Below are 26,997 nucleotides of genomic sequence, written 5' to 3'. Positions count from 1 at the left end.
GCAAGTTTGAGTTGAGCTTTTGTCACCAGACCACATGCAGAAGGCCGACCCACCTCCGTATTGTTTCCTTTCCACCACACGTATGTGAGGGTACCCACTTGGCTGGGCCACAGCACCGCGGTTGCGTTGACTTCTTTGTTCTTTGTGGTGACAAACGGAAGAGACAGGTGCACATGTTCCAGAGGACCTGAGGTACAAGAGAAAAAGGGACCGTAGAGAAGGCAGGGTTTTCTCTGCGAGAGCACATATTCATTCTGGAAGCCTCTACAACACTGCAGCTGTATCCCCTGCTCAGGTGCTTTCCCTACTTGGGAGAAAAGGACTACTGTGAACAATTGCATCTCAACATTTTTCATTTACAGACCTTTCTACCAGTCTAAACCCTGAGATTTTCATGTTTAAAAGTTAAAAAAATTATAAGTAATCTATGAAGTCCTTGACTAAACAGGCATAATTCTAGATTTCACAGGGAGATTCAAAGTCTTTCCAAGAGGTGATTTCCTTGGTGGTAGACCAGGCTGGTGAAAACCTTATAGACTCCGTGTTTGAAGAGAGAGAGAGAAAAAAAAAAAAAATCCTCAAACCATTCTTACTCTTTACTATTTATTGTGTTTTGAAAAATCGTGTGAATGTGTGTATGCGTGTGCAAGTTTGTTTTTACATGTGAGTGTGTGTAAAGCCATCTGATTAGGTAAGCAAGAAACAAACTCTGGTGTTGAGTTAAGCTTGTCCTGAACAAAGGCATCCATGAGTGGGTACAGAGATTTTCAAGATGTGCTAAACTAAAAAACAGAGTGCTTCCACCTATGGAAGCTCATACAAACCATAAACCTTAACCAGGTGTACAAACTCCACAAAAATATAAATGCTACCTTCATAGGGAACTACGAGGGCCTTTACTATGACACTCAATCTGCTCACTGTTTCCCAGTAAATTGCAGCTGTGTTTGAAGAGAACACGAAGCAAATACACCATCGATACCATTTTCCAGAAGTTGGAGAAGACTGGTACCTCAGGCCTTTCCATCGTGGAATTAAAACTGTCTCTTCTTCTGCTTACTCTTTAAATATGTTTCCCAGGGATCTGTCTTTAGCCTTTTTCTCTCCGTCACCTACACTTCTGTGGGGCAATATCACCCATACCCTGATCATCAACTATAAAATAATGTCAAGGACTCCAAAGTCACCTTGGTGGCTCCAGAGCCAATCAGTAGGGCTGGATCCTATTATTTTCCCCGTTCCCTATTTTCTGTGTCTCAGTGAACAACACTAGTACTCATCCAAGGGCTCAATCCAGAAGTAAAAAGTCAATTAGACTTTCTTTCTTGCCACCCACATCCATTTTGGAAACCACTGATATGGTTTCATAAATATCTCTTAACTTAGAGCTACTTCTTGCCCTCCCCAATCTGGTGCCCTGGTTCATTCACTCAGAACCTCTCTCAGCTGGGCCAATACAGCTCTTACAAATTTTCCTGCCTCTAACCTTTTCCAACTCTAATTCATCCTCCAAATTGTTGCAAAAGTGATTTTTCTAGAAGGTCAAGTTGATCACATTATTCCCTTATTCAAAATTCAGTTTCCCATTACTTAATTATAACGATTGTTAACACATATCGATCTAATATTTGTGAGACAGAGGACAGAGGCTTCAAACTTCTTAATGGTAATAATGCTTCATATTTATCTTTATATACAAAGACTAGCACAGTTCCTGGCACGTAGCCGATATTCAGGTGTGAACTGGGCAAATGAACAAATGAAGTAATTTCCTCCTTCTGCCTTTGTTCATGCTACTCTGTCTATAGACAGAGGCCTGGTGATCAGCATGCAGAATAGAACTGATTTTCTGGCTTACAAACCATGTTAGAAAGTAGTTTTTCATAAGTCAGGATGGCTTGATAAAATAATAAGGGTGATAAGGATGACACCGATTGAGTGATAACTATATGCTATGTATTCTGCATTCTGCATGGACTCTTTTTTTTTCCCCCCTCATTTAATCCTCACAACAACCTTATGAAGTAGACACTACTAGCATCCCCACTTCGAGGTGAAAAAATAGAGGGAGATGACTAACCCCAGGTCACACAGCTAAGAAACATCACTGACTCCTTAAATATGTCCCAGGCATTGGGGGAAGCACCTAACATGTGCTCTGATTTATTGCACAGCTCTCACTGGTCCCCCGGGACATATTTTATTCCAACAGGCCATGCCTTGTCCTGTCCTGGGGCCTTTGCTTACATACTTTTCTTATACACCTGTCAGTCTTCAAGTCTCAGTTCCAGTGTCCCCTCCTCTGAGATGCTCTCTCTGACTCCCTCATCTGAGTGAAGTCAATCAGAACGCAAGGACTAGATAAGCTTTGCTAGAAATGCTAGTCCTGTTCCAGGGGATTGATTTTCTTTTGTCTCTCCCACATACGAATACTTATATTTTTTTCAAGTCAGAACATCAAAGTTAGGACAATGACTATGTTTGATAACTTGACAAAAATTGAATCATGTTAGTGAAATATAGTCATGCATTCATTGAATGGTCTTTTAGTGCTATTATGTGCCAGGCATTGTTCTGGGTGCTGAAGACACCTGGCACTTAGGGAGGGAGGTAGGCAGTAAACATGTACAGAGGGCAAGTGAGAGAACGAGGGGCAGGCACCATATATGACAGAATGGTCAAGGAAGGCCTCTCTGAGGAAATGACATTTGACCTGCATGAAGTAAGGCATGTGTCAAACATCCATTTGGGATTCTCCAGAGTGAGCGTGAGCACATGCAAAGACATGGAGGGGGACACGTGCTCACCATGTGTGAGGCATATCAAGACGGTCAGAATGACTGCAGTAGAGATGAAGGGAAAGAGGTGAAACCAATGAGAGCTTAGAGGTAGTCAATATCCATGGCAGGTCAGCCCTGTAGGCCCTGAAATATGTATATGTGTGTTTGCATGAGTTCATTCTTGTATGCATACATATTATTTTTTTAAAAATGTATTTCCACCAAGTTGATTCTTACTCATGGCTACCCCATGTGCTTCACAGTAGAACACTGCTTTAGGGTAGGACTGTGCCCAACGGTTGTAATCTTACGGAAGTAAACAGCCAGGTTTTCCTTTCACAGCACCCCTGTGTGGATTCAAGTTGTTAACCTTTCAGTTAGTACCTGAGCCCAAAATGTTTGCGCCACCCAGGGACCTTGTATATGCATTATACATGCATGTAAGTGTGTGTGAAATTTATTTTTTGAGATTTCCACAAACTCTTGTATTCATTTCATTTTCACAGGTTTAATACAGTTGATTCCTGCTTCCCAAAGCCTATCTTTTTAAGTTTCTCTGTTACGCACAGAGGGTGCAGTGTGCCCTAACAGAGCTGACTGGCTGCACTGAGAAAGCTGGCAGGTGCTGCATCATACAGGTGCCTGCGATACACAAAAGAGACAGTAGGTGGCGATGCATCACTTCATATGAATCTTCCTGGCAAGGCAGTTGAAAGAACTGGGGAAACAAACACTTGTGTGAATTGAGTTTCCCTCCGCCTTCTTGTGTAGTTCTGCTAGAGGAAAAAGCTGACTTCTTTGAGACTAAACTTCGTGTGTGTGTGTGTGTGTATGTATGTGTGTGAGAGAGAAAGACAGAGAGAGAGAGAGAGACCCCCTTCCAGGAATTCCAATTCAGCAAGTCTGGAATGGGGCCCAGGACACTGCATTTTTATCATGTAATTCTGGGGCAGGTGGCTAATTAACCACAACTTACAAAACATGGATGGACTTCTGCAGACCAATATATAAAGCCATGTGAGTAGTTGCAAAACAACACAGATTTCCAAGAAACTGATCACTTTACCCTAAAATGAAGGCTAGGAAGACATATGGAAATGGCTCTTTACCACCAACTGTGTGCAACAGTGTGCCCTAAGAAGAGGGCTTGGCAGGGTCTGGAATATCTATCCGCCTCATCTTTTTTCACCTCTCATTCTGCATGTTTGCCCAGGCTTCAGTGATTTTCTTCTGCAAGACTGGCTGAGACAGGGCAGCTTTGGTAGCAGAAATCTGCATGCCCTCTAAATCCTCTGCCCCCATCAGGCTGAAGGCAACACTGGCTGCACCACGTGTCTCCTTAGTTTGCAAACTAGCAGTGCCCAGTGAATACTCTCTCCAAAGGAATTCCTCACTGTTAGGCTACAAGATTACCCAGTGTGAGCCCTGCCAGAGACCTTACAGCAGGAATGCTGTCTCCGTTTGTCTCTGATGACCTTTGCAAACCCATATTAAAAAACCTGACTTGGAATCAAATCACCTTTCTGCACTGGAGAGAGAAGGGAGTGTGTGTAAGCCAGGCCATGGGCTACCTGAGATCTCAGGGAAGGGGCGGCTGGGGGTCCAGAGGGCCAGTGGGCCATCTTGGCGACCTGAGCTGAGAGTCGCTGTTAATTTTGTCTAGTTCAGAACGCACTGCATCCAAAAGCATGTGCTACTTTGGGATGTTGGCAAAATCAAGTCTTAACGGTTGGCAGGGCACGGAAGACTTTGCTTCGAGCGACCTTTGGGAACCAGATGTACATTCCACCTTCGACAGGCGAAAATCTAGGGCTCAGAGAGACGGGGTGAGTTAGCGAGGGGTGTGGGCCAGCTCCTGGACTGAACCACATTGCCCAACTAAGTCCAGTGCTTGCTTTCTTTTCTTTCTTTCTTTTTTTTTTTCCTACAAAGCCATTCCTCCCTCCCTCTATATGCTGGCACTTTGCACCAGAAGTTGGTCATGACACCCCTCAGGTTAAGACAGCTAGGAATGTGATTCAATCAGGGTCTTGTTCTACCTCCCACTTGGTATAAAATGGTATCAAAGTCACAGTACTTCTCCAATCTTTGTTTTCTCCACTTGAAAGAAAGGGCCAATGTTGCCTATTATGGTAGAAATGTCAGGGTGAGCAAGTAGGTTTAAGTTCACAGTAAAGCACAATGTTCCTACAGAAGAAAGGTGCTAAGCAAGTATGTCAGAACCTGTGGAAATTGCTTATGAAGCGATATTTGGAGGCATGTGCCTTAGCAAACAGCTTAAACATAATCGTGATTTAATACAGTTAGTACAAAAAAGTTAAATCTTTTCTCCAAGGCCAGGCTAGAAAGGGGTCCCATTATATGAGACATGCTTACCCCAAGATGTGCCTACAAAATTAAAATTAGAACACAAAAGTAACAACTACAAAAATCACAAATAATCTTTCACTAGGGTTAAGGTCAAGGTCAAATCTTTTACCCACTCAACTATCCTAATGTAATTAAAACATTAGAATTTCTTTAAAAAATCCTGGCTTCAGTAGCCTTTAATCTTGAGCTCAGGCAAGGCCTAAATTGTTTTCCTTCTCAGGATTTAGTAAATGGGGGAGGGATCTGGGGAGATGGAATCCCTCAAGTGATATGATGACATTTAGGGGCGAGAAAGGATCCACAGGACAAGCTATAGAAGACTCAATGGGAGACCCTAAAAATTTAGATAAAAATGGCTACTGAATTTTAAGTCAGTATTTCTACATGGTTGGAGTATGGTAGGTGTTTAATAAACACATGGGCTATGGAATACAATTACTGTAATTCTTACAGAAGGTTATTCTCTAAAAATCCTGCTTATAGAGCAAGCTGGGGGCAAAGATAAACTGTTGTGCGGGCAGACATTCGCAGCAAATGTAACATCTTTTGTGTTGCAGATAATTCTTAATACTAAAAATCAAAGTTTATAACATACTTTCAACTTTTTAAGATTGTTCTTATAATATCACTCCCCTGAGTACTGATATGTAGGGTGGAATTATGTCTTCATAACAACCCTATAAGACAAAGTAGAACTGCCCCATATGGTTTCCAAGGTTGCAAATCTTCACAGAAGCAGACTGCCACACCCTTTCTCCCACGGTGCAGCTGGTGGGTTCGAAACATCAAACTTTCAGTCAGCAGCCAAGCACTTAACCATTGCACCACCAGGGATCCTTATAGGGTCGCAGTGAGTTGGAATCACTTGATGGCAGCGGGTTTTATCATGTCTTAGTAAAGGGCAACTCCAGAAAGTCTATCCAGAAAGTCTACACAGGATGGATTTAGGGGCTGCAGTCAGCTATAAAAGGGCCTCTGAAATGTCTTGAACCTATGTTGTTGTATAGCAAATACACTGCTTCTAATCTAAACGTTCATGGCCTTGTGAGATGATCAGCAAAGACGTGAAGAGGGAGTGGGGCTGATGAAGATTTAATCCTTCCAACCCCGAGACATACCTGGCACTGACACTAACCCTAGGGATCAAGAGCTAGAATTTCTGACGCTGGTAGGCCTGAGTCTAAAAACTGGCTGTGTCAGATAGCAGGAATGCACCTTCAAAGGAGCTACTCAAGTTCTCTGTACCTCAATCTTCTATAAAGTAGGGTTTCTAGTAGTATCTACTTCATAGAGTTGTTTTAAGAAGTGAGATCTTGTTTAATCTGGAATACAGTAATAGCTTCATAAACTTTAGCTGTGAGGGGGGAGGCAGAGCTGGCACACTGGAATCATGTGTAATCCTATTTCTACCTGATGGGAGTGTATGTTTCTTTGAAGCACCTCTGTCATGGATGTCATAGGAGATAAAAAAAATCAAGAATTGCTGACATAGTAGGAATCCTTAGCAACCAGTATCTCGGGAACCCCTATGGAGTCCTGTCTTCCCATTGCCACCACAGAAGCCCTTATAACAAAATAGTTGTTGCTTCCTCTGCTCAGTTTAACCAGATGTGCAAGGTACTGGGAGAGGCATAGAGCAACATCTGTTCTTAATACTCTGGACTTAGCCCCTGAGATCAGTTTGAACAAGGCCATTCATATAAAGGAGGTACTTTCATTTTAAAGTAACCTATTTCTCTAGAAACCCAAATAACTCCTATGACTGTTTGGGGGACACCCACATACCTAACAGAAGAGGCATTTATGACACACATTTTCATCAAACATAACTTCAGAATTATCATTATCTCATCATATTCAGTCACAACTTCAGATCCCTCAGTGGGGAAAAGCTGACGCGTGTCTTGGAAATGTTGCCTAGTATAGCTTCCTTAACATTGCTGACACACTTTGCCCTACACTAACTCATAGTGGCCCTATAGGACACAGCAAAACTGCCCCACAGGGTTTCTAAGGAGCTGCTGGTGGATCCAGACTGCCAACCTTTTGGCTAGCCGCCAAGCTCTTAACCACCGTGCCACCAGGGCTCCTTGTCCTATGCTACCTCCTTCCTAATACCAAATCATCCACAAGATAGAAGCCCAGGGAACACATTAAAAAAGAAAACAAAAAACCCAGAGATGTATAAGTCTAAAAGGATTAATAATAGCAGGCGTAGCATGGGAAGAGAAAACAATTAGATGAAGAAGAACTTAATTTACTTAATGCTAATTCTTAATGTATTACATGAAGCCAGAAATGTGGATTGTTTTCAACAATTTGTGACCAATTAAAAAAAAGATAAATTCAACAAAATAACCCTGTGACTTTCTCAGGTTGAGACCCCAGACAAAGGTCTTATACCTTGGAAGCCTCTGAAGGGGGTATAGTCAGTATAACAAGAACAATCTAAAGCAAATGAGAGACCAAGATTATTCAAATCCCCCTCACTGCCTTTTCTTCTTATTTTCTTCCCACTTTTCCTCTTATTCTCACATTCCCCCTTTTCCCTTTTGTTAAAGTAAGTTTCTTCTAGATAGATACGAAATTTGGGTTTGATTTTAACAGCACACAATAGTTACGATATATCATAAACCAACAACAGTAATAACATACAAGTTACATGTAAGTACAGGACGGCGCTGTCAGACCCCAGACTGTTGTCCACCTGCACGGTCACTCGGAAAATGCCCACATTCTGGTAGACGTGTTTGATCCCATCTTCCATGGAGCTGAGGTTGACATAAGACACTGCGATGCCATCACCAAAGTCCACTTGGATAAGCGTCCTCTGCACGTCACCCTGAAAAACATGGCCCAGCATCAGGGGGAAGGGAGGGAACATCAGAGTGTTTGGAAGCTTCTGCTCTAGATGTACAGAGGGTGGGGCTTGTCCTGGTCCCTGGCTCAGGGATAGCAGCAGCCCTGACACCGTCCTCCAGCTGGGAGCATCTGTCTTTATTTGACAGAATTCCCGTGACATCTCCTGGCAGCCAGGACTTTGCTAAGACAGATGCGCTCCAAATCCGAAGCGCACTGACTACCAAAAGTTTCAAGGTTCTGAAAATTAATGGTGTTCCATTACCAGTTCCAATCTGATATTTAGTTCTTCTGAAGGTTTTGATAATATGCATATGATAATAACTATATAATAAAAGGTGCATCCACACAGTTTTTAAAACACAACCTACCTGAAAGAGTCATGGCACCGCCAGGAACCCTGAATCCCCCTCTCCGCTTGTGGCCCTAGCTGTGTTGGACAAAGGATGGGAGACAGCTCACCTTACACCTGACATGGCTTTGAAGTCAGCCCTATTGTTATTCAAGATAATAATGGCTAATTATTTGATCTTTCTGCATTTTTTTACCTATCAAAATGTTATCGAACACCTTATCTTTGATTCTTTACAACATCTTCGTCTGGAAAGAAGAACAAGCAATGTTTTTCCATTTTACAGATGAGGAAGCTGGAATTGAGGAAGGCTTAATTGTTTGCTCAAGGTTAATATAGCTAGTTAGCATTCCTGAGATTTCCACCCATTTCTCTGGACTTACAGTTCATTCATTCTAGGTGGAACCCAGTGCTGTGGGAGAAGCTTTGAAAGCATCTCCAGGCTTGAATCCTAGTGCATCATTAAGAAAATGGGTGACTTCATGCAAGTCTTTACACCTCCCTGAGTCTCAGTTATCTAATCTGTGAAATGAACATAAGAACATCTTACCATCTTGACTCAAGCGGTTGTTATAAAAGAAACATGGGTAACTCGTAATCTATAATGTGCAGACTAACATAAATAACTCTAAAAACAATGCAGCTGTAAAAGACCCACTATTTTCCTTTAAAAGCTAGATTGGAATTCTAAATTTTCCCATGGTAGGCAAAAATCACAACCAAACCCATTACAGTTGAGTCAATTCTGACTCATAGCGACCCCGTGTGTTACAGAGTAGAACTGCTCCATAGAGTTTTTGTGGCTGTAATCTCTAAGGAAGCAGACCACCAGGCCTTTCTTCCGACCACCAATCCTTAGGTTAGTAGTCGAGCACAAACCCAGGGGAAGATAAAATTGGCTTTGAAAGATTCCCAGAGAAAGATGTGGCTTCCATAAAGATTTACAGTCTTGGACACCCTATGAGACTGTTCTACTCCATTCTGTAGGCTTGCTACTAGTCGGAATTGACTCAATGGTGAAGCGGTTTTTGATTTGTAAAGGTTCAGACCTGGAATAATAGTTGAGATTCTCAAGGAACAAAGTTGCCTAGACCCAACTGACAAAAACAAATTAGACAGGTCTATAAAACAAACAAACAAAAATAACACACATGAGGAACATGCTTCTTAGTTCAATCAAATACATAAGACCAAATGGGCAATTCCTATCCAAAAGCAAGACTAGAAGCCAGGAAGGGACAAGAACTGGATGAACGGACACAGGGAACCTGGGGTGGAAAGCGGGAGAGTGCTAGCACATTGTAGGGATTACAACCAATGTCACAATATGTGTATAAATTTTTGAATGAGAAATTAACTTGAGCTGTAAATTTTCACCTAAAGCACAATAAAATTAAAACAAACAGATTTTCTTATACAGGCCCATCTTCTGGGGGAAAGGGGAGGGAGGGACCTTTGAACTAGGAGTGTATTTTTGATTAAGTAAGGTTCATATGCTATTATATTTTTTGAAAACGCCAAGTTTAAAATGATGACATTTAAAAAGATTAATTCACAAGAGAAGGAAAAGCAGTTGAAATGCTATGAATGTATGTGACCTGCTCCTCTGATCTATGCCCGGCCAAGCATCGTGTGTGAGGCACACAGCAGCTCACTCTCAGTAAGCACGTGGGTAAAAACTCTCCCCTTGGGTGGAAACGGGAACTCTGTTCAAAACTACAAGACATGTCCGCAAGCCCAGGCATTGTGTAATTATTTGAATTCCCCTTCCACTCATAAATATAAATGTCAACCATCCCTGCTGACTTGCCCTTCATCTGGACAACCAAAGTAGACTGATCAATTTCTCATTTTGTTTCTGGCCAGTTTCCACTCCCAGGTTTACTGGCTTTTAAACAGAGATGTTGCTAAGCCAGCCCTAGGTGTGGGCATGGGGGAAGAGCCCACTTTTTAATCTACTCACAGATCAGTTAAAACAAGTGCCAGCTGGTGAAAGAGAAGTATCAGGGGTAGCTGGGACTTACAGGTTAACCACAGAATAAAACAAGCAATACAGCTTCAACCAGAGAGAAATGGATGAACAAAGGGCTGGAGGGAGAGAGGAGGGGAAAGAGAGAGAGAGAAAACCGTGGGCAAAGAGTAGACATCAGGCAAGCAGGGGTCATCACTTGTAAGAGGACAAAGGGAGATGAAACTTTTCATCCAATTCTACAGCCTCCATTGAGAGAGAGTAGTTATACACATGATGGAAAAATACAGCTTTGGCTTCTATAGCTTGATTCTACTTTGCCTATCTGTTTGGCTTCATCAGCTTTATTTTATGGGCTTGGACTTAGACCTCCTATCAGTCATATCAGGACCACCTCCCACATTCTGTCTATCTGGGCTTCTATTGTTTGTCATGCTGTTCCTTTGGACTGATCACAAAACCCCAAACACACTGCCATTGAGTCAACTTCAACTCACAGCAATCCTATAGAACAGAGTAGAACTGCCCCATATGGTTTCCAAGGCTGTAAATCTTTTTGGAAGCAGACTGCCACATCTTTCTCCCATGGAGTGACTATGAGTTCAAACCTTCCAGTTAGCAGCCTAGTGCTTTAATCACTGTGCCACTAGGGCTCTTTTGGGCTGACAGAATTCTTAATTCTTCACTGCCAATGTCCTCTATGTATTCCAGGTGAAAGAAGACAGCTACACAGTGTTTGCACTAGTGCATCAGTAAGGCCATTACAGACCAAAAAAACCAAACTCATTGTCATCAAGTTGATTCCAACTCATAGCAACCCTATAGGACAGAGTAGAACTGCCTCATAGACTTTTCAAGGAGCTGCTGGTGAATTCTAACTGCTGGCCTTTTGGTTAGCAGCCAAGCTCTTAAACACTGTGCCATCAGGGCTCCTAAGACATGCCACAAAAGCAACCTCATCTTAGCTGGATCCCATACTTTTGCCTTCAGGGGTTCTCAGGTGCCTGGTAAGCCTATTATAACTGTACCACTCTAGGGCTAGTCTCTCTTCAGCCTCTGGTTTCCTTGGACTCATCATCTGAGAAAACAGGAATGTCAATCCCTTTCAGAGAACAAGAAAACAAGCGAAGAAAGCCTCACTCCTGTATCACCATTTGATGAGGGATGCAGATGATACAACCGTGCCTGCTGAAAGTGAAGAGGACCTGAAGCACTTAGTGATGAAGATCAAAGGCTACAGTCTGCAGTATAGACTGCACCTCAACATAAAGAAAACAAAAATCCTTACAACTGGACCAATAAGTAACATCATGGTAAATGCAGAAAATATTGAAGTCATCAAGGGCTTCATTTTACTTGGATCCACAATCAATGCCCATGGAAGCAGCAGTCAAGACATCAAACGATGTATTGGATTGGGCAAATCTGCTGCAAAAGACCTCTTTAAAGTGTTGGAAAGCAAAGGTATCACTTTGAGGATTAAGGTGCACCTGACCCAAGCCATGGTATTTTCAATTGCCTGATTTGCATGTGAAAGCTGGACAATGAATAAGGAAGATGGATGAAAAATTGATGCCTTTGAATTATAGTGCTGGTGAAGGGTACTGAATATACCATGGACTGTCAGAAGGACCAACAAATCTGTCTTAGAAGAAGTACAGCCAGAATGCTCCCTAGAAGGGAGGATGGCAATACTTCGTCTTTTGTACTTTGGACATGTTACCAGGAGGGAGCAATCCCTGGAGAAGGACCATCAGGCTTGGTAGAGGGTCAGAGAAAAAGAGGAAGACCCTCAATAAGATGGAATGACATAGTGGCTGCAACGATGGGCTCAAACACAGCAACGAATGTGAGAATGGCGCGGGAGTGGGCAAGTTTCATTCTGTTGTACACAGAGTTGCTATGAGTTGGAACCAACTCGACAGCACCTAACAAAGCCTCTCCTGCTTTAACTGGCTCTCTGGTCATTCATTCATTCCTCAATCAATTGTCTGATATTTATTGTGTCTATCCACGTGTTAGGCACTGATGGCACACTGGTGAGTAAGTAATAACCAGCCAAACAAAAACAGATGTGGTCCCAGCTTTCACGAGCTTACAGACTACTAGTAAGGGATATGGACTTTAATTAAAAAATCATACAAATAAATAAAAGACAGGGGGTGATATGAAGGATAGATGCAAAGCATTCTAAGATTGTATAACAGGGAGAGCTGGAGATGTGGTCTGATTGGGAACTTCGTGGAAGGCTTCCCTGAGGAAGTGGTGACTGAGCTGAGAAGACCTGAAGAAAGAACAGGAATTAACCAGACAAAGGTAATGAGTGAGTGGGGTGGTGGTAAGGAAGTCCAGGAAGTGGGAACAGAGTGAATTGGATGTACAAAGCTCCTATAACAGAAAAGAGATGGTACAGTCTAGGAAGTTAAAGGAACCTGAATAGTGATGGCAGGAACATGTTACGAAATGAGGCTAGAGAGGAGAAAAACCTTTTGGGACTTGTGGACCAAGGTCTGGATTTTTTCTTTCTCCTAAGGGCAACAGGATGCCATTCAAGTGTTTTAAACAGGTGTGTGTGTGTGCTGGGGGGGGGGGGGGGCGGGGGGGGTGATGGCATGATGATACTTTGTAAAAAGATCACTCTGGTTATAATATGGAGAATGAACTGGAAGAGAAACCAATCAGTAAGCAACCAGTGGAGACGGTGGTAGATTGAGCTGCAGCGAGAATCCACGTGAGCCTTCCTGTCAAAATTAATACCCATGGATATTGCTTTTGAAAGGTCAAATTAGTGAATCTCAGTCTCTGCTATCAGCATGTCTTACAAAAATTAAAAAGAAAAAAAAAATGTGGATGTCCAACTCGAGATGTCCAACCTGAGGTCGACCTCCTAGATCTGGGCTTCTGGCGAGAGGGTGCAGAAGGTGCACAGCTGATGCCGAGCTCTGCCAAAGGTTGAGGCTCTCTGCTTCAAATGACTGAATGTTAGCTTTTCTTGTGACTGGATTCATCTAAATATGAATACAGTACAGAAAAGCCAATGCTATTCTTATTCCATTTGACCATGGCGGTAACACTTCACCAACATGTTTTAGGATTCCAAATGCTAAGGCTGCATTAACAAAGCTGGGAATGGAAGAACTCAGTTCATTGTGAGTGGACTGGAACACAATCACAAACAAGAGTTCCATGAGGTATGCACTCAAGATCAGCCCACTTCTCTAGGAAAAGGAGCTGCTGGGTGATAGTGGGGTAGTTTGTGTCAACATATGAGGGGTCCGGGTGATTCTTTTTCATTGCTACATCCTCAGTACCCAATACACAATGCCTGTGGATTATTCTTTAGCATTCAAAAAATTTTCAATATTGTACATTTGTAATGTGGTTATTTGTCAAAATATATTTCCTCATTTGCTGTTAGGAGGCCTGGGAGACGGAAAGGGCAGATGTTATCTCTATTTGATATACCAGCAGTACTGGAGCACAGAAAGGTTAAATAACATGCCTGAAGTCACACAACTAATTACAGACTTACTGCCCCCAAAAACTAAACTAAATCCATTGCTACGGAGTCAATTCTGACCTATAGGACAGAGTAGAACTGCCTCATAGGGTTTCCAAGGCTGTAAATCTTTACGGAAGCAGACTGCCATGTTAAAAAAGGGATTAATATTATCAGTGGTTTAAGTTATCTACGTAGATCAGCCCTTGTTAAGCTTCTTTAATTGAAAGTTACTTGTAATACCTTTCGGATTGAAAGGTGGTAACAAAGATAAGGCATTTTCTTTTCCTGCTGGATTCTTTTCCTGGTTTTGACTCCATTTCCCTTTCTGACAACATTTTTCTCAGAAGTGAAAGATAGGCTGGCATGGCCTACATACTCCACTTCTCTGCCTACCCTCTGGTAAAACAGAATCATCTGTGAGGCAGAAAAAAGGTAGAAACTATGAGAAACAATAGGTATTCATAACCAGGAGTAAGGAACACCTTGTGTACAATCAAGTTGCTTCAATCTAGTAAATGAAAAGTCATCATTCTTGAAACTGAACCCAGGCTGGCACACATCTTATCAATTCTATAGATTTAATGGTCTTCAGTCACATGGCCTAATAGAGACACAGAACTGAGGATCCTAGCTCAAAAGAAGTACCTGAGAAAGACACAAATGCCACATGAAATCCACAGGGGGATTCTCAGAGGGCATCAATGACTTCTGTAATGGAAAAACAAATGTATCGAATGGCCACAATGAAGTCAAGATTAACCTGAGGAATGAAAGGTGCGTGAACCTATCAGGTCCTGTAACATGGCTTTGGAGAAGAATAGGAGAATAAATGCTATAGTGGCTCAACACTGACAGCCTTAGCCCAGAAAATGAGACTCCAAGGTGTCACTAAAGGCATTAAAGACTCACTGTAGAAGGAAACCAGGCACATGTCTGAGCCTGGTCCATACAAAGCTCGACAGTGGGCCTGACTCAGGCTTCACAGGAATTTAGTCTTGGAAGGTACCTTAAAGATCATGCAGCAAAGAGTACATTGTAGAAGAATGACTATAGTATAACTCGTTTTTATTAAAACAAACAAACAAAAACTTTTAAAGAGCAAGGAAGAACATAGTATAACCCTGGTGGCAAAGTGGTTAAATGCTACAGCTGCTAACCAAAAGGTCCGCAGTTCAAATCCACTAGATGCTCCTTGGAAACTCTATGGGGCAGTTCTACCCTGTCCTGTAGGGTCACTATGAGTTGGAACCAACTTGATGCAATGGTTTGGGTTTTTTTGGGTATGTACTATATGTTTGCATATCTTTGTATGGGTATACAGAAAGCGGCTGGAAAACATAACCCAGCCAGTTAATTCTGGGGTGGGCTGAAATGGGGGCGGAGGAACAACAGAGGCAGTAAATGACAGGAAAAAATTCACCAAATTTAAAAAGGAGATGGGTAAGGTGTAACATAACATTGGAAAATACAACACTCTATCTTTGTTATTACTGTGATATGCAAATGTTGATTAAACATATGGGAAATAATCAGAGGGTAGCAAAGATACTGGAAACCCTGGTGGCATACTGGTTAAGAGCTGTGGCTGGTAACTAAAAGGTCAGCAGTTTGAATCTACCAGGTGCTCCTTGGAAACCCTACAGGGCAGCTCTACTCTGTCCTATAGGGTCGCTATGAGTCGGAATTGACTGCATAATGGAAGAACACAGAGTCAGTCTTCTCCCCTTTCCTGTTCAGGGATGGTTTTCTAAAGCACAGGTGTCTCTCCCAATGTGCAGAGCCCCTGGGCCTCTCTGCAAGTGATGGTACCAATGAACATGAATGCTCTGGCCTACAGCGTGAACACTCACCACTCAAAGGAGGACTGTGCACGGACTTTTACGACCCGATTTAGCCAGAGAATCAGGTCTGTCAAGTTCACTGATGCTGAGAAGACCGGACTATGGACCTACCAAAGCATGTGACCAGATATCTGGCATTTACCCCTCTCTGCAGCAAAATGCAGATGGCTGGATTTTTGGGCTTTTCTTTGAGGATTCTGATCCTTAGAACACGCCTAACTAAATATCCAAATAGTTCTGGCTCTAACGCCCAGTCCGAGGGCTTCCAATCGGAACATCACAAGATGGTTTACTCCTTCATTTACAAATGGGCTATGGTACCATGTGTTTCACTGAACAGCGTAATTCCAAAATTCCTTCTCATGTCTTCTGTAATGGATGTCTAGCTTAAAATGGAACAGAATTCTATAAGGCAGGAGGGACGCTTGGCTTGTATAAGCAGATAAGCAACTATAAACTGGATTCTCTTTACTCTATCTAGACACTGTGGTCTATAGAGGCTTGGAAACTTTGACCACTGTGCTTTGGAAACAATTTTTTTAGGTGATAAAAGATATTGTTATACTGTCACCTTTGAATGGTGGCTTCAGGAATTACTTCTGCAGGACGTGATAGGAAAATAACAGGGCTGCCAAATGACATATATCTTATAAGTGTTTTTAAATGACTTCTTTTAATCCCTCTAAAAGTAAAACATTCAGCTGTGTAATAAGAACAAAATTATATTTTTTAAAGAGCGTAAGGAAGATCTCTTAAGGAATAAACCTATGCAAGTAGTTTTCCTTAGTATTAAAGTATGTAATAAAAATGTGTTAGGAGAAAAAATATATATTTATTGGAAAAATTTAGAAAATATATGAAATGATGGAAAAGAAAATGTAAATCACCTATAGTGTTACTACCCAGAGATTACACTTTTAATAGATTGGCAGATACCATTTTAATCAATGAGCACACACGGACACCACCACCACACACACATGCAAAACAACAATCATTATAGCATTGGAATCATTATATAGTTTTGGCATTATGCTGTCAACATTTTAAAATAGCTTTCAAATCAACAGATGTATGGATAGCCAAAACGTGCTACATATATACAATGGACTATTACTCAGCCATAAAGAGAAATAAATTCATGATACATACATGTCATAACATGGATGAACCTTGAAAATATTACACTGACTGAAATAAGTCAGTCACAAAAAGACAAATTTTCGGTTATCTCGCTTACATGAGCTATCTAGAAGAGCAAGTGTATAGAGACCAAAGTTTATCAGTGGTCACCAGGGGTGGGTGGGTAGGAGTGGGAAAGGAAGACAATGCTTAGGGGACACTGAGATTCTGTTAACAGAGATAGAAAAATCTGGGAACTGATAAGGGTGATGGCTAAAGAAGATGATGAACGTAAGCTACTGTCACTCTGAACTGCACAGGTGAAGAATGTTAAAATGGCAAATGTTTTGTTACACAGATATTTAACATACACATACATACACAAAAAACAATCGGAAAAAAAATAATTCCTACATCTAGCATCACTTGCAGGACTTCTAGGAAATGGAATGATTTCTTACCCTGGGCGTTACTTCATCCCTTTTCCAAATGAATAGATTATTGTGAAATCTAAGTTAAGTTTACCAAGATCTACCAAGGGGCTCCAGGAGGAAGAGATGCCTTATAAAAGCCAGCTGGCAACCTGGGAATTAGGAGACACAGTTAAATGCCCTTTGAAAAGCATGTTGCCCATTTGGACCTCAATTTCTTTACCTGTAAATTAAAGAGGGGTAGACCAGATAACGGTCATTTCCAGCTCAGAAAATCCGTGATTTTTCTAACGCTATTATTCTTGTTGACATATACCTTATAAATGTTTTTACTGAACATACACGTACATTCTGACATCCCTTCAGGCCACTGAATGACCTCAGGTGAAGATATAGAACCCATTCAAGTGCTGTTGTCATATGGTGGAGACCTAATATTGCGCATTAATGGTGGATTAGGTTGAGGACTGAGGTGCTGAGGCAAAATCACGTAATAATGAGTGGTAAAATACAAATCCAGAAGCCAAGGGAAGTTACACACTCTAGCCAGAATTGTGTGATATGGTATAGCTCTGACTCTGGGGTGCTGGCCACCCATGTGGATAAAGCGGAACATCAGTGTTACAGGACCTAAGGTAGCCAGGCCAGGAGACTGAAAGTCCAAACTGAAGACTATTGCATGACCTCAGCCCTTGGGATGTTCACTGAACCCATACTCTCAATAATGAACCAGGTATCTCTCCTTGCATGTCAAGGCAGACTGAACATCTTTACAAACTTGTTTTCTCTGAGACCCTAAACAACAGCAATCCCCCAAATGTATGTGGACGTGTGTTGAGGAGAGAGAGTTAGAAAGAGTTGCTAACCAATCCAACCTGAACTTTAGACACTAGGCCTCTGGCTAAAGTCAACCTGTATTGCCCACCTCATTTCCTTCTTCCTTTCTTAACCTTAAGCAGCAAGGGAGAAGAAATGAAGCGGCTCAATTACTTGCTAGAGTCAAAGAGAATAAAGCCGAATGGAGTAAGGAATAATACATGAGAAAGCCTCTTAAATCTCCATGGCTCATTGAAAGCAGCTCTGGCTCCTTTGTGGGGAAGGAGAAAACAGCATCAGATCTGAGCTGGCTTAGGAACTGATACCTGCTGCAACTGAACACTGCCTGCTAACTCTTTGTGCCACCTCAAAAAACCCCGAATATTCTTCTCTCTAGATGAAAAAGTAGGTCAAGTACTTTGAGGAATTCAGACACAGGAGCGTCTCACAGAAAATTCTATCAAGACCCACCTTCTCTACCAGGCGGTGGCTGGCAGCACCCTGCAATATTTATAGAGAATTATTACACTGTGGTTACTTTTGTGCTATCATCTGTATTTTGATGTATGTGAAATTAGGGATTGCTGTAACCCATCTAACGAGGACACAGCCTCACAGTTTGGAGTTAAATATCACAGGAGAAGTTATAATCATGAATTTTCCTTATTAAGTTCCAGTCTTTGTATGTAAATTGAAGTATTAAAACAATGAAATACAGATCAAAGTTTTAATTTTAGTCCCTTGCCTCAGATTGAATTTAAAAGTCTTAAATTACACAGTGAATTGCAACTCTTTATTCTTACAGCTGTTTAAACGGATTTAATTATCTTCCGTACCATGCAGACACTACTTGTGCCTAGCAGGCCTCTTAAATGAATGCCTTCCAAATCAGTTTTGTTGAGTTCTTAAGACTGATGATTAGGCCCTTCTCCATCCATCCAATGCCTTCAGGTCCTCTCCCTGGATTTCTCCAGTTAGTGGAGTTATTGTGTGGAAAGTCTATAGGCTCATTAGGTGCTCATTAGTGGGCCAGAGGACATCCATCTTGTGAGAGTCCCCAGACAGAGGGATGCCCCCTCTCATTGGATACCTGGGTCTCAGTGCAAACTACCTTCGATCGGCTTCCTAAAATGCAGGCATAGTCGGAAAATATTCTGTTTCTTAGGCACAATTTCACAGACTCCTCCTCTTCCCTCTTAGATCAATTGTTGTCTGTCCTTATACCAAGAAATCAAACCAAACCTGTTACTATCGAGTTGATTCCGACTAATAGCAACCCTATAGGACAGAACAGAACTGCCCCCATAGAGTTTCCAAGGAGTACCTAGTGGATTTGAACATGTTCACCTTTTGGTTAGCAGCCATAGGTCTTAACCACTATACCACCAGGGTAACCCTCCTTAAGTTAACAGTAATGCACACATTAGAAACAAAAGTCTGGCAATCTACTGCTGAAAAATCAGCCAATAATAACCCTGTGGATCACAATGGTCTGATCCAGTTGTTCACAGAGTCACTATAAGCCAAGGGCCAATTCAATGACTGAATAGCAGCAACTCACACGTGCATAATGTGTGTGTGTGTCCTTCTCAGATCTGCCACAATGAGTCTGGGATGGAGCCAAGACTGGCCCCTTGCCTTACTATTTCTAACAAAGGTTCTTTCTTTAGAGTATACTTGGAGAGAGCTCTGAAAGCAGAAGAGATAGAATTCCTGACAACGAGATTTTTCATCCACTTCAGCAGAATTATATAGTTCCCTTAGTAACACATCAGGTGAGCCAAGCTGTGGGATTCTGGAGATGCAGTGCTATATATGTCACCTAGATTCAGAGGGTGGTCTCATATGCTATTTGCATGAAGCCATTCCATTTCTTGCACATGTCAAATCTACAAAGTTCTGGCTCAGGTACACTACTGTACGTACGTGGAGTTACAAGCCAGTCTCAATGTGCCTAGCCTCTGAATACCTTCGATCAATAAATTCGCTCTGGTTCTAACAATGGTTTCATTGATATTTTTATGTTGCAATTAGGATGTGCACTAGTACAGGATAAAGGAAGGGATTTAGATTTCAGATGAAGACTTTAACATGTGTTAGATGTTATGCAAATTTTAAGAGTCTTTTCCTTTTACTTTTGGGCTTTATCTCTACACTCCTTGGGGAAAAGCCTACCCAAATCTATTCACATTTATTGGGCGCTTATCCATATGTTAAACGTGGTGAGCAGAGGAGCTAGAGCTGCAACCAGGAACACCCGATACCTGCTTAATGGTATTTATAACTTAACAGGGGGATGTCCAAAGAATTTTTTACAATATTTTTTTTCTTATAGTTTTGAATAACTAGAAAGCATTTAGCACTCTCTACTTCAAGTAGTTAGGTTATTATTTAGAACTCGATATAGCAGAGGTCGTAGTTAATCCAAAACCTGTATTAAGACAAACTATGTCTACACCTGTATGAAAAAATGCATTACATAAAATAAGCACTTAGGAAAATGTTTGTTGAAGAATGAATACACAAACACACATGTCTAAGCACTCGGTGCAGCATGTCACACTCCTCAGGTTTCTAATGCTTTATTTGATATGATAGGAGATAGGAGCTCCATGGAGGGGCTTTGTGTGCAAGTACCTAGAGACAAAGAAAGAAGGGCTGCATTAGTCCTGAGTCCAGCCTAGTCTCACAGATGGAAGACAAAACTCTAGTAGAAAATTTAACCATGTGTAAACCAAGAGACACAGAGGCATGAGCTTCATCGGCCAAAATAACAATTGGATAGCCAGTTGGGGAGGAGAGGGTCTTCTGCCCACATCTGCATTAATCACACTATGGTGTAAGATCAAGGAGTAGCGGGGACCCCTGTGTCTCTTTGGCACCTGAAGGACTCACAGCTTTAGGGTCATCAGAAGTATCCCAAGGCACCAGAGAAAATCACAGTGTTTTCAAGGTGATTCAGAAGCCTCAAATTCAAACAGGAAGTGGACTCAGAGGCTTTGAGGCAAGTTGGAGACCCCATGTATCACACATATCAGGTTGTTTTGTTTGTTTCTGTTTTGGATTTAATTTAAAAATTAGTAATAGCCTAATTCATACCCAAGCCTCTGGACATTTTTGGTTTATATGGATTCCTAAGTCCTGGAGTGCTGCGTGCATTCCTATGTTTCCCAATATTCTTTAGAGTGAACAGAACAATGCCAGACACACAGCAGGCATTCAGTAAAGGCATGTGTTGCAAGGAGGGAGAAGACCCAAGGCAATATTAGGAATCTCTCTTTGCTAAAACTATTTCCCACAAACTTATCCCAAGCTGTGGATACTCTCAGAAAAGCTCAGAGGAAAATCTGGTTGACTTATTGACTGGTATGGAGGAAGACGCCAATAAGCAGAATACAGGGGCAAACATAGGCCAGACCTGTTTGAGCACAGGTGATTTTCTCCTCCTTGATCTCTGTTACCACCCTGCCCCCAGTCAACGGTTTCTGGTAGCCTCAGGAATTATCTGAGCTTCTTTTCCCAGAAACTGGTTCCTTCTGACACAGAGAAGCAATGGAAAGGTAAGATACCAGACAGCCTGAATTTGACTCCTGCTTTATACTACTTAGGAAACCCTGGTGGTGTAGTGGTTAAGAGCTGTGGCTGTTAACCAAAAGGTCGGCAGTTTGCATCCACCAGGTGCTCCTTTGAAACCCTAGCAGGCAGTTCTACCCTATCCTATAGGGTCACTATGAGTTGAAATTGACTTGATGGCAACAGGTTTTTTTGGTTTTTTTTTTTTGTATACCACTTAGGAGGAGCAGTGGTTAAGCACTCAGCTGCTAAACAAAAGGTTGGTAGTTCGAACCCACCAGCTGCTCCATGGGAGAGAGATGTGGCAGTCTGCCCCCATAAAGATTATAGCCTTGGAAACTGTATGGGGCAGTTCTACCACATCCTATAGGGTCTCTTTGAGGTGGAACTGACTCAACGGCAATGAGTTTATACTACTTAGTAGTTTTTTTTTTTTTTAGTAGTTGTCTGATCTTAGGTAAATTACTTTGCCTTTCTGTATGTCAGCTGCATCATCTATAAAACAACAATGATAGCACCTACCCCTATAGGACTGCTGTGATATCTAAATGAGATAATCCACGTAAGGCATTCATAAACAAGAACATCGTCAGTGCTCAGTAATGTTGGAATCTGAATTGTTGTCAACATTATGTCAAATTTCAATGCTTTCCCTCTTTTTGGAGCTCAAGCAGCTTTTCTTAATTCTGCATTGCTCATCTCACCCAATATCCATTTGTATGTATCTAATCCAGAAATTAATTAATGGAGAAACTTTTTGCAAGAATATATATCATTAGCACAGAGTCCCACATTCAAAGTTGAGGTCCCTAGGGCCTCCTGATGGGAGGATAGGCCTCTGGGCTTGGTGCTCTGCACCAGGAGACAAGAGCATCCAGGGGCCAGGTCTGACAGCTGAAGGCAGCAGATTTCAGCTCTGCTGTGCTAGTTTTGCCCACTCAAGTGGAACAAACTGACTTGCTATATTTTTTCCTTCTTGTTCCCAGAAGGCATGAATTCACACATCTTAGAACTAGATTCTCCAATCTGTTCCCACATCACTCAGCTTGTTTGATGTGCCTGATGATATTTGTTACATGGAAAGCAAAGTTGAACAGATGAGAGCGTAGCCCCTGGCCCTGAAGTGTGTTCTCCATCATTGGTTCCGAGGTCAGCGCTGACCAGGAGTGAGAGTTCATGTTTCCGATCTTGGTATCTTGTTGTCCAAATTCTGAAACCTGCCCCAGCACAGATATCCCCTGCTTAAAAAGATGTTGCTCTTCTGGCCATCATAACTGGGTTTCTTATGTCTCTGGGGAAGGTACCTTTATATTCACCATGAAGGCAAGGGGCAGAAGATTTGCCAGGAAAATGAACCCTTCTCTATGAATCCCCAAAAGGTTTACTTTCTTTTTCTTACCTTTTTTCAAAGATCTAAACACAAAGTACTATATCTTAAATTTCCAAAATAATCTTTATGTAAACTTGTTGATGAAGTATAACATATCTACAGAAAAACAGGCCCACCATTAAATGTACAGGTTAAGTTTCACATAGTGAATATACCCAGTAACCACCACACAGATCAGGAAAAAGAACATTTCCAGCACTTCAAAAATCCCCAATTACATTTCCCTGACTCACTACCCCACAAAGGTAACAATGACTCTCAATTCTACCACCATAAATTAGTTTTTGCTTATTTTTCAATTTAATTAAATGGAATCATAAAATATATGTTCTTTTCATTCTGACCTCTTTAGCTTATTGGATGTGACACTCATCTTTGCATGTAGCCATAGTTTTTTTTTTCCTTTTTCATGGCTGTGTGGTATTCCATTCTGTGACTATACTATATTTTCCTATTCTACTGTTGATAAAATTTTGAGTTGTTTTCAATTTGGAGCTCTTATGAATACTGCTGCCGTGCACATAACTTTGGTATATATTTGTAGGCATTTTTGATGAGTATATACTTAGGCATGGAAATGTTGGGCCATAGAGTATCCCAAAGAAAAACTTACAAGATGATCATGATTGCAGGTTAGGTATAAACCAAACCAAATCTGCTGCTGTTTGAGTCGTTTTCAACTCATGACGACCCTATAGGACAGGGTACAGCTGCCCCATAGGGTTTCTAATTCTGTAAATCTTTAAGGAAGAAGACTGCCACATATCGATCCTGCAGAGTGACTGGTGGGTTAGAACTTCTGACCCTTTGGTTAGCAGCCAAGTGCTTTAACCACTGTGCCACCAAGGCTCCTTAGGTTAAGTATAGACTTCTTAACTAGGACACAGAAATCACAAATTATGTAATTATGATAATATTTGGGTTTATATTTACCATTTTAGTCATTAGTCAGCCGTCTTATGTCCTCTTCTCTCCTTTTTCTTTCCTTATTTTGGATTAATCAAGCTTTATAAAAAGTTATTTCATTTCCCTATCAATAGTACCTTTGAGCTGATTCAGACTCATAATGACACTATACGACAGAGTAGAACTAGCTCCATAGGGTTTCCTAGGCTGTCGGTGTCTGGGAGCAGATTACCAGGTCTTTTCTCCTGGTGGGTTTGAGCCATAAACCTTTCCATTAGCAGCTAAACTTTCTGCCATTATGCCATCAGGGCTACTTAGACCAACTTTAACTCCATCTAATTCCCTCCCACATACTGTGCTATTGTTTTCATGTACTTTAGTTCCTCATAATTTTAAATTCCACAGCTGATCGTTATTTTTGCTCTGCATAGTTTTCATTCACTTCAATTTACCCATGTATGCACCCTCTCCATTGCTCCCTCATCCTTTTCATCATTTTTGTGGTTCTGTTTGTGGTCAATTTCTATCTGAAGAATTATCTTTAGTATTTTTCTTTATAGAAATCTTCTGATATGACTCATCTGTTTTAGTTAGTCTGAAAAAAATGCTTTTATTTTACCTTCATGGCTTTTTGTTTTTTCCCTAGCACATCAAAGATGTCATTCCACTTTTTTTGTTGTTGTTGGTGGCTTTTGAAATTCTCTCTTTACCTTTAGATTTCAGTAGTTTGAATCTGAAGCACCTAAGACTGTAATTACCATTCCTGGAGTTTTCTGATCCTTCTGAATCCGGGAGTTGATGCATTTCATCGGTTTTGATATCTTTCATCAGTTATCTTAAAGGTCATTTTTAATAAAGCCTGTATCTCAGACAACTGTTGATCTTGTTTCTATTACTTTCCCCCCTTCTTTACCCTGTTTCTTGATACTCCTGAATGTTTTTAATGAAATACCAAACACTGTATATTTAAAAAAAAAAAAAAAGGTAAAGCCTCTAGTTTATTTTATTTTCCTCCAAAGAAGATTTATTTTCACTTCTAATAGATATTTAGAGTAGGGGAAAATCACTTTAACCCATTCAGGGACTGAGCTGACATGAGTATGGATTTCAGGTTTAGAGGGCCTCGTCTAATTCTGGCTTGCCCTTATTCCTAGGATAGGACTTTCCAGGAGCCCCAAGGACTGTGAGTTAAATTGTATACCAGGGCTCTCCCCCTTGATATCCCTGAACTCAATTTTTTTTTTTTTTGTTTCTCCAAGAATGTAATACTTCTAAAAACTTTGCTTAACTTCTCATCCTCTTAGTGACTACCTTCTATTTCACTTGCATCATTTAGGAATTGGCAAATACCTCAAAGAGAAAAACAGTATGTGGTGCTATTTCTCCATGCTTCCCTTCTGAGATTTGACTTCCTGAGACCCAATTGTCTTGTGAGCCCTGAAGTCCAATGTTCATCATCCCAGGCCTTTGAGTGTAACAACAGCTACTTAGGCAGCACTTTCTACCTTGCCTTCTACTGGGAATCTGAACATCTTATCCAGTGTGGTATATGAACTGGCAGAGTTCTAAGGCGGAAATATAGCATCGAATGTTGGACTCATCACAACAAACTTCCCATCTCTCAGGAAAAGAATTCTGACCACTCAAATTGTCTTAGGAGTTCTCCCATGCTCCTTGCCCTCCTCATCTCTCTCTCTCCCACTCTTGTTCTCTCTTTCTCTCTCTCTGTTGTTTGCTCTCTGTCTCTTCCATTCTCACTCTAAATATATGCATATATATTTGGTCTGCTGGAAGCTACTCTGTCACGGCCTCAGGCAGAAGTTCCCATGATTTCATTTATGTGAAATGTGAGCAATTCCAATTGGCCTAAATCGGCCCATATCTTTCTAGTTCCAACTGAAGAATTTGGGGAAACTTAGTATTTAGAAGATTGGGTATGGCTGAAAGATACTCACCACGGAAACAAAAGAATGAAGTATTAGGTTAGAGCAGTGGTTCTCAAAGTGTGGTCCTCAGACCAGAAACATCGGCATCATCCGACCCTGAGTTTCAGACTCATTATTTCACAATTATTTTTCCTACAGACATTACAGTACTAATGGTTTTGATTAAACTTTACAAAGTAGTTCTAGTCGCTTTATCTTTTCCACTTTAAGTCATACTCCAGAGCCTCTGAGACTTCCCTAACCCCCTTGGCCTTGACTTTGTATTTTTTTCTTCTTGAAACACAATACATAACCTGTGAGCTTATTAGAAATGCATATTCTTGGGCTCCCCCGCCACAACCTACTGAATTAGAATCTTTTGGGATGGGGACTAGGACACTGCTTTAGCAGGCTCTCTAGGAGACTCCCATGCATGTTAATGACTGAGAGCCACTGGGCTGTCCCAGAGGCAGCTGGAAGCCATTGCAGTATATCATATTCCTGACATCATTATTAGCTTGTTAAATCCCTTTGTCTTCATGGGGTCTAGCACCATACCAAAAAAACAAAACAAAACAAAACAACAAACTTGTTGCAGTTGAGGGATTTCGATAAATAGCAACCCTAAAAAAAAAGAGTGGAACTGCCCCAGAGAGTTTCCACGGAGCGCCTGGTGGATTAGAACTGCCGACCTTTTGGTTAGCAGCCACAGCTCTTAACCGCTACACCACCAGGCCATCTTTTAGGTACCCAGATAATGTGGCTGAAGGTAAGACTATCTGGTTTAATAACTGAGATCACTTAATGAAAGTGCTTATCCTTCAGTGCCATCCTCCTCGTTTACAAGATGACAAAACATGCCTGTGCACATTCTAAAAGGCATAGAATAAATGTTATCCTATGCAGCATCTAAATAGTCAGAAATTTCAGACAACTGTAATTTGGCAAATAATAATGGCGGCTCATAATGGTATCTACGAGGTGCTACAAAAATATGAACTCTCAATTGCCAAAGAAATTATGTTCCAATTAGCCTTAGTGCTCTGTACATGACCAGCATGACAGCTCTGAAAAAGAACATCCAAGATTTCAGGCTCAAAGAGGGAGAAAATTTAGCATCTTATTAGGTTGGTTGTGTACGTGTGTGTAACTTATTTCAGG

The 26,997-nt window shown here is 41.3% G+C and overlaps 1 protein-coding gene across 4 annotated transcripts in view; it reads right to left on the bottom strand.

Moving 5' to 3' along the window:
* Positions 1-26,997, bottom strand: part of SORCS1 (sortilin related VPS10 domain containing receptor 1) — a 579,047-nt gene that overhangs the window by 45,936 nt on the left and 506,114 nt on the right. For all 4 annotated transcript variants that reach the window (XM_064269343.1, XM_003409127.3, XM_003409128.3 and 1 more), the window contains exons 19-20: positions 7,806-7,992; positions 54-187 (exon numbers count right to left, since the gene is read on the bottom strand). In XM_064269343.1, coding sequence (XP_064125413.1) covers positions 54-187; positions 7,806-7,992 — 321 coding nt within the window. The remainder of the gene's footprint in view (positions 1-53; positions 188-7,805; positions 7,993-26,997) is intronic.

Source organism: Loxodonta africana, chromosome 16 (assembly GCF_030014295.1).
Source record: "Loxodonta africana isolate mLoxAfr1 chromosome 16, mLoxAfr1.hap2, whole genome shotgun sequence".
Taxonomy (NCBI): Eukaryota; Metazoa; Chordata; class Mammalia; order Proboscidea; family Elephantidae; genus Loxodonta; species Loxodonta africana.
This window is presented reverse-complemented; position numbering and strand designations above follow the sequence as displayed.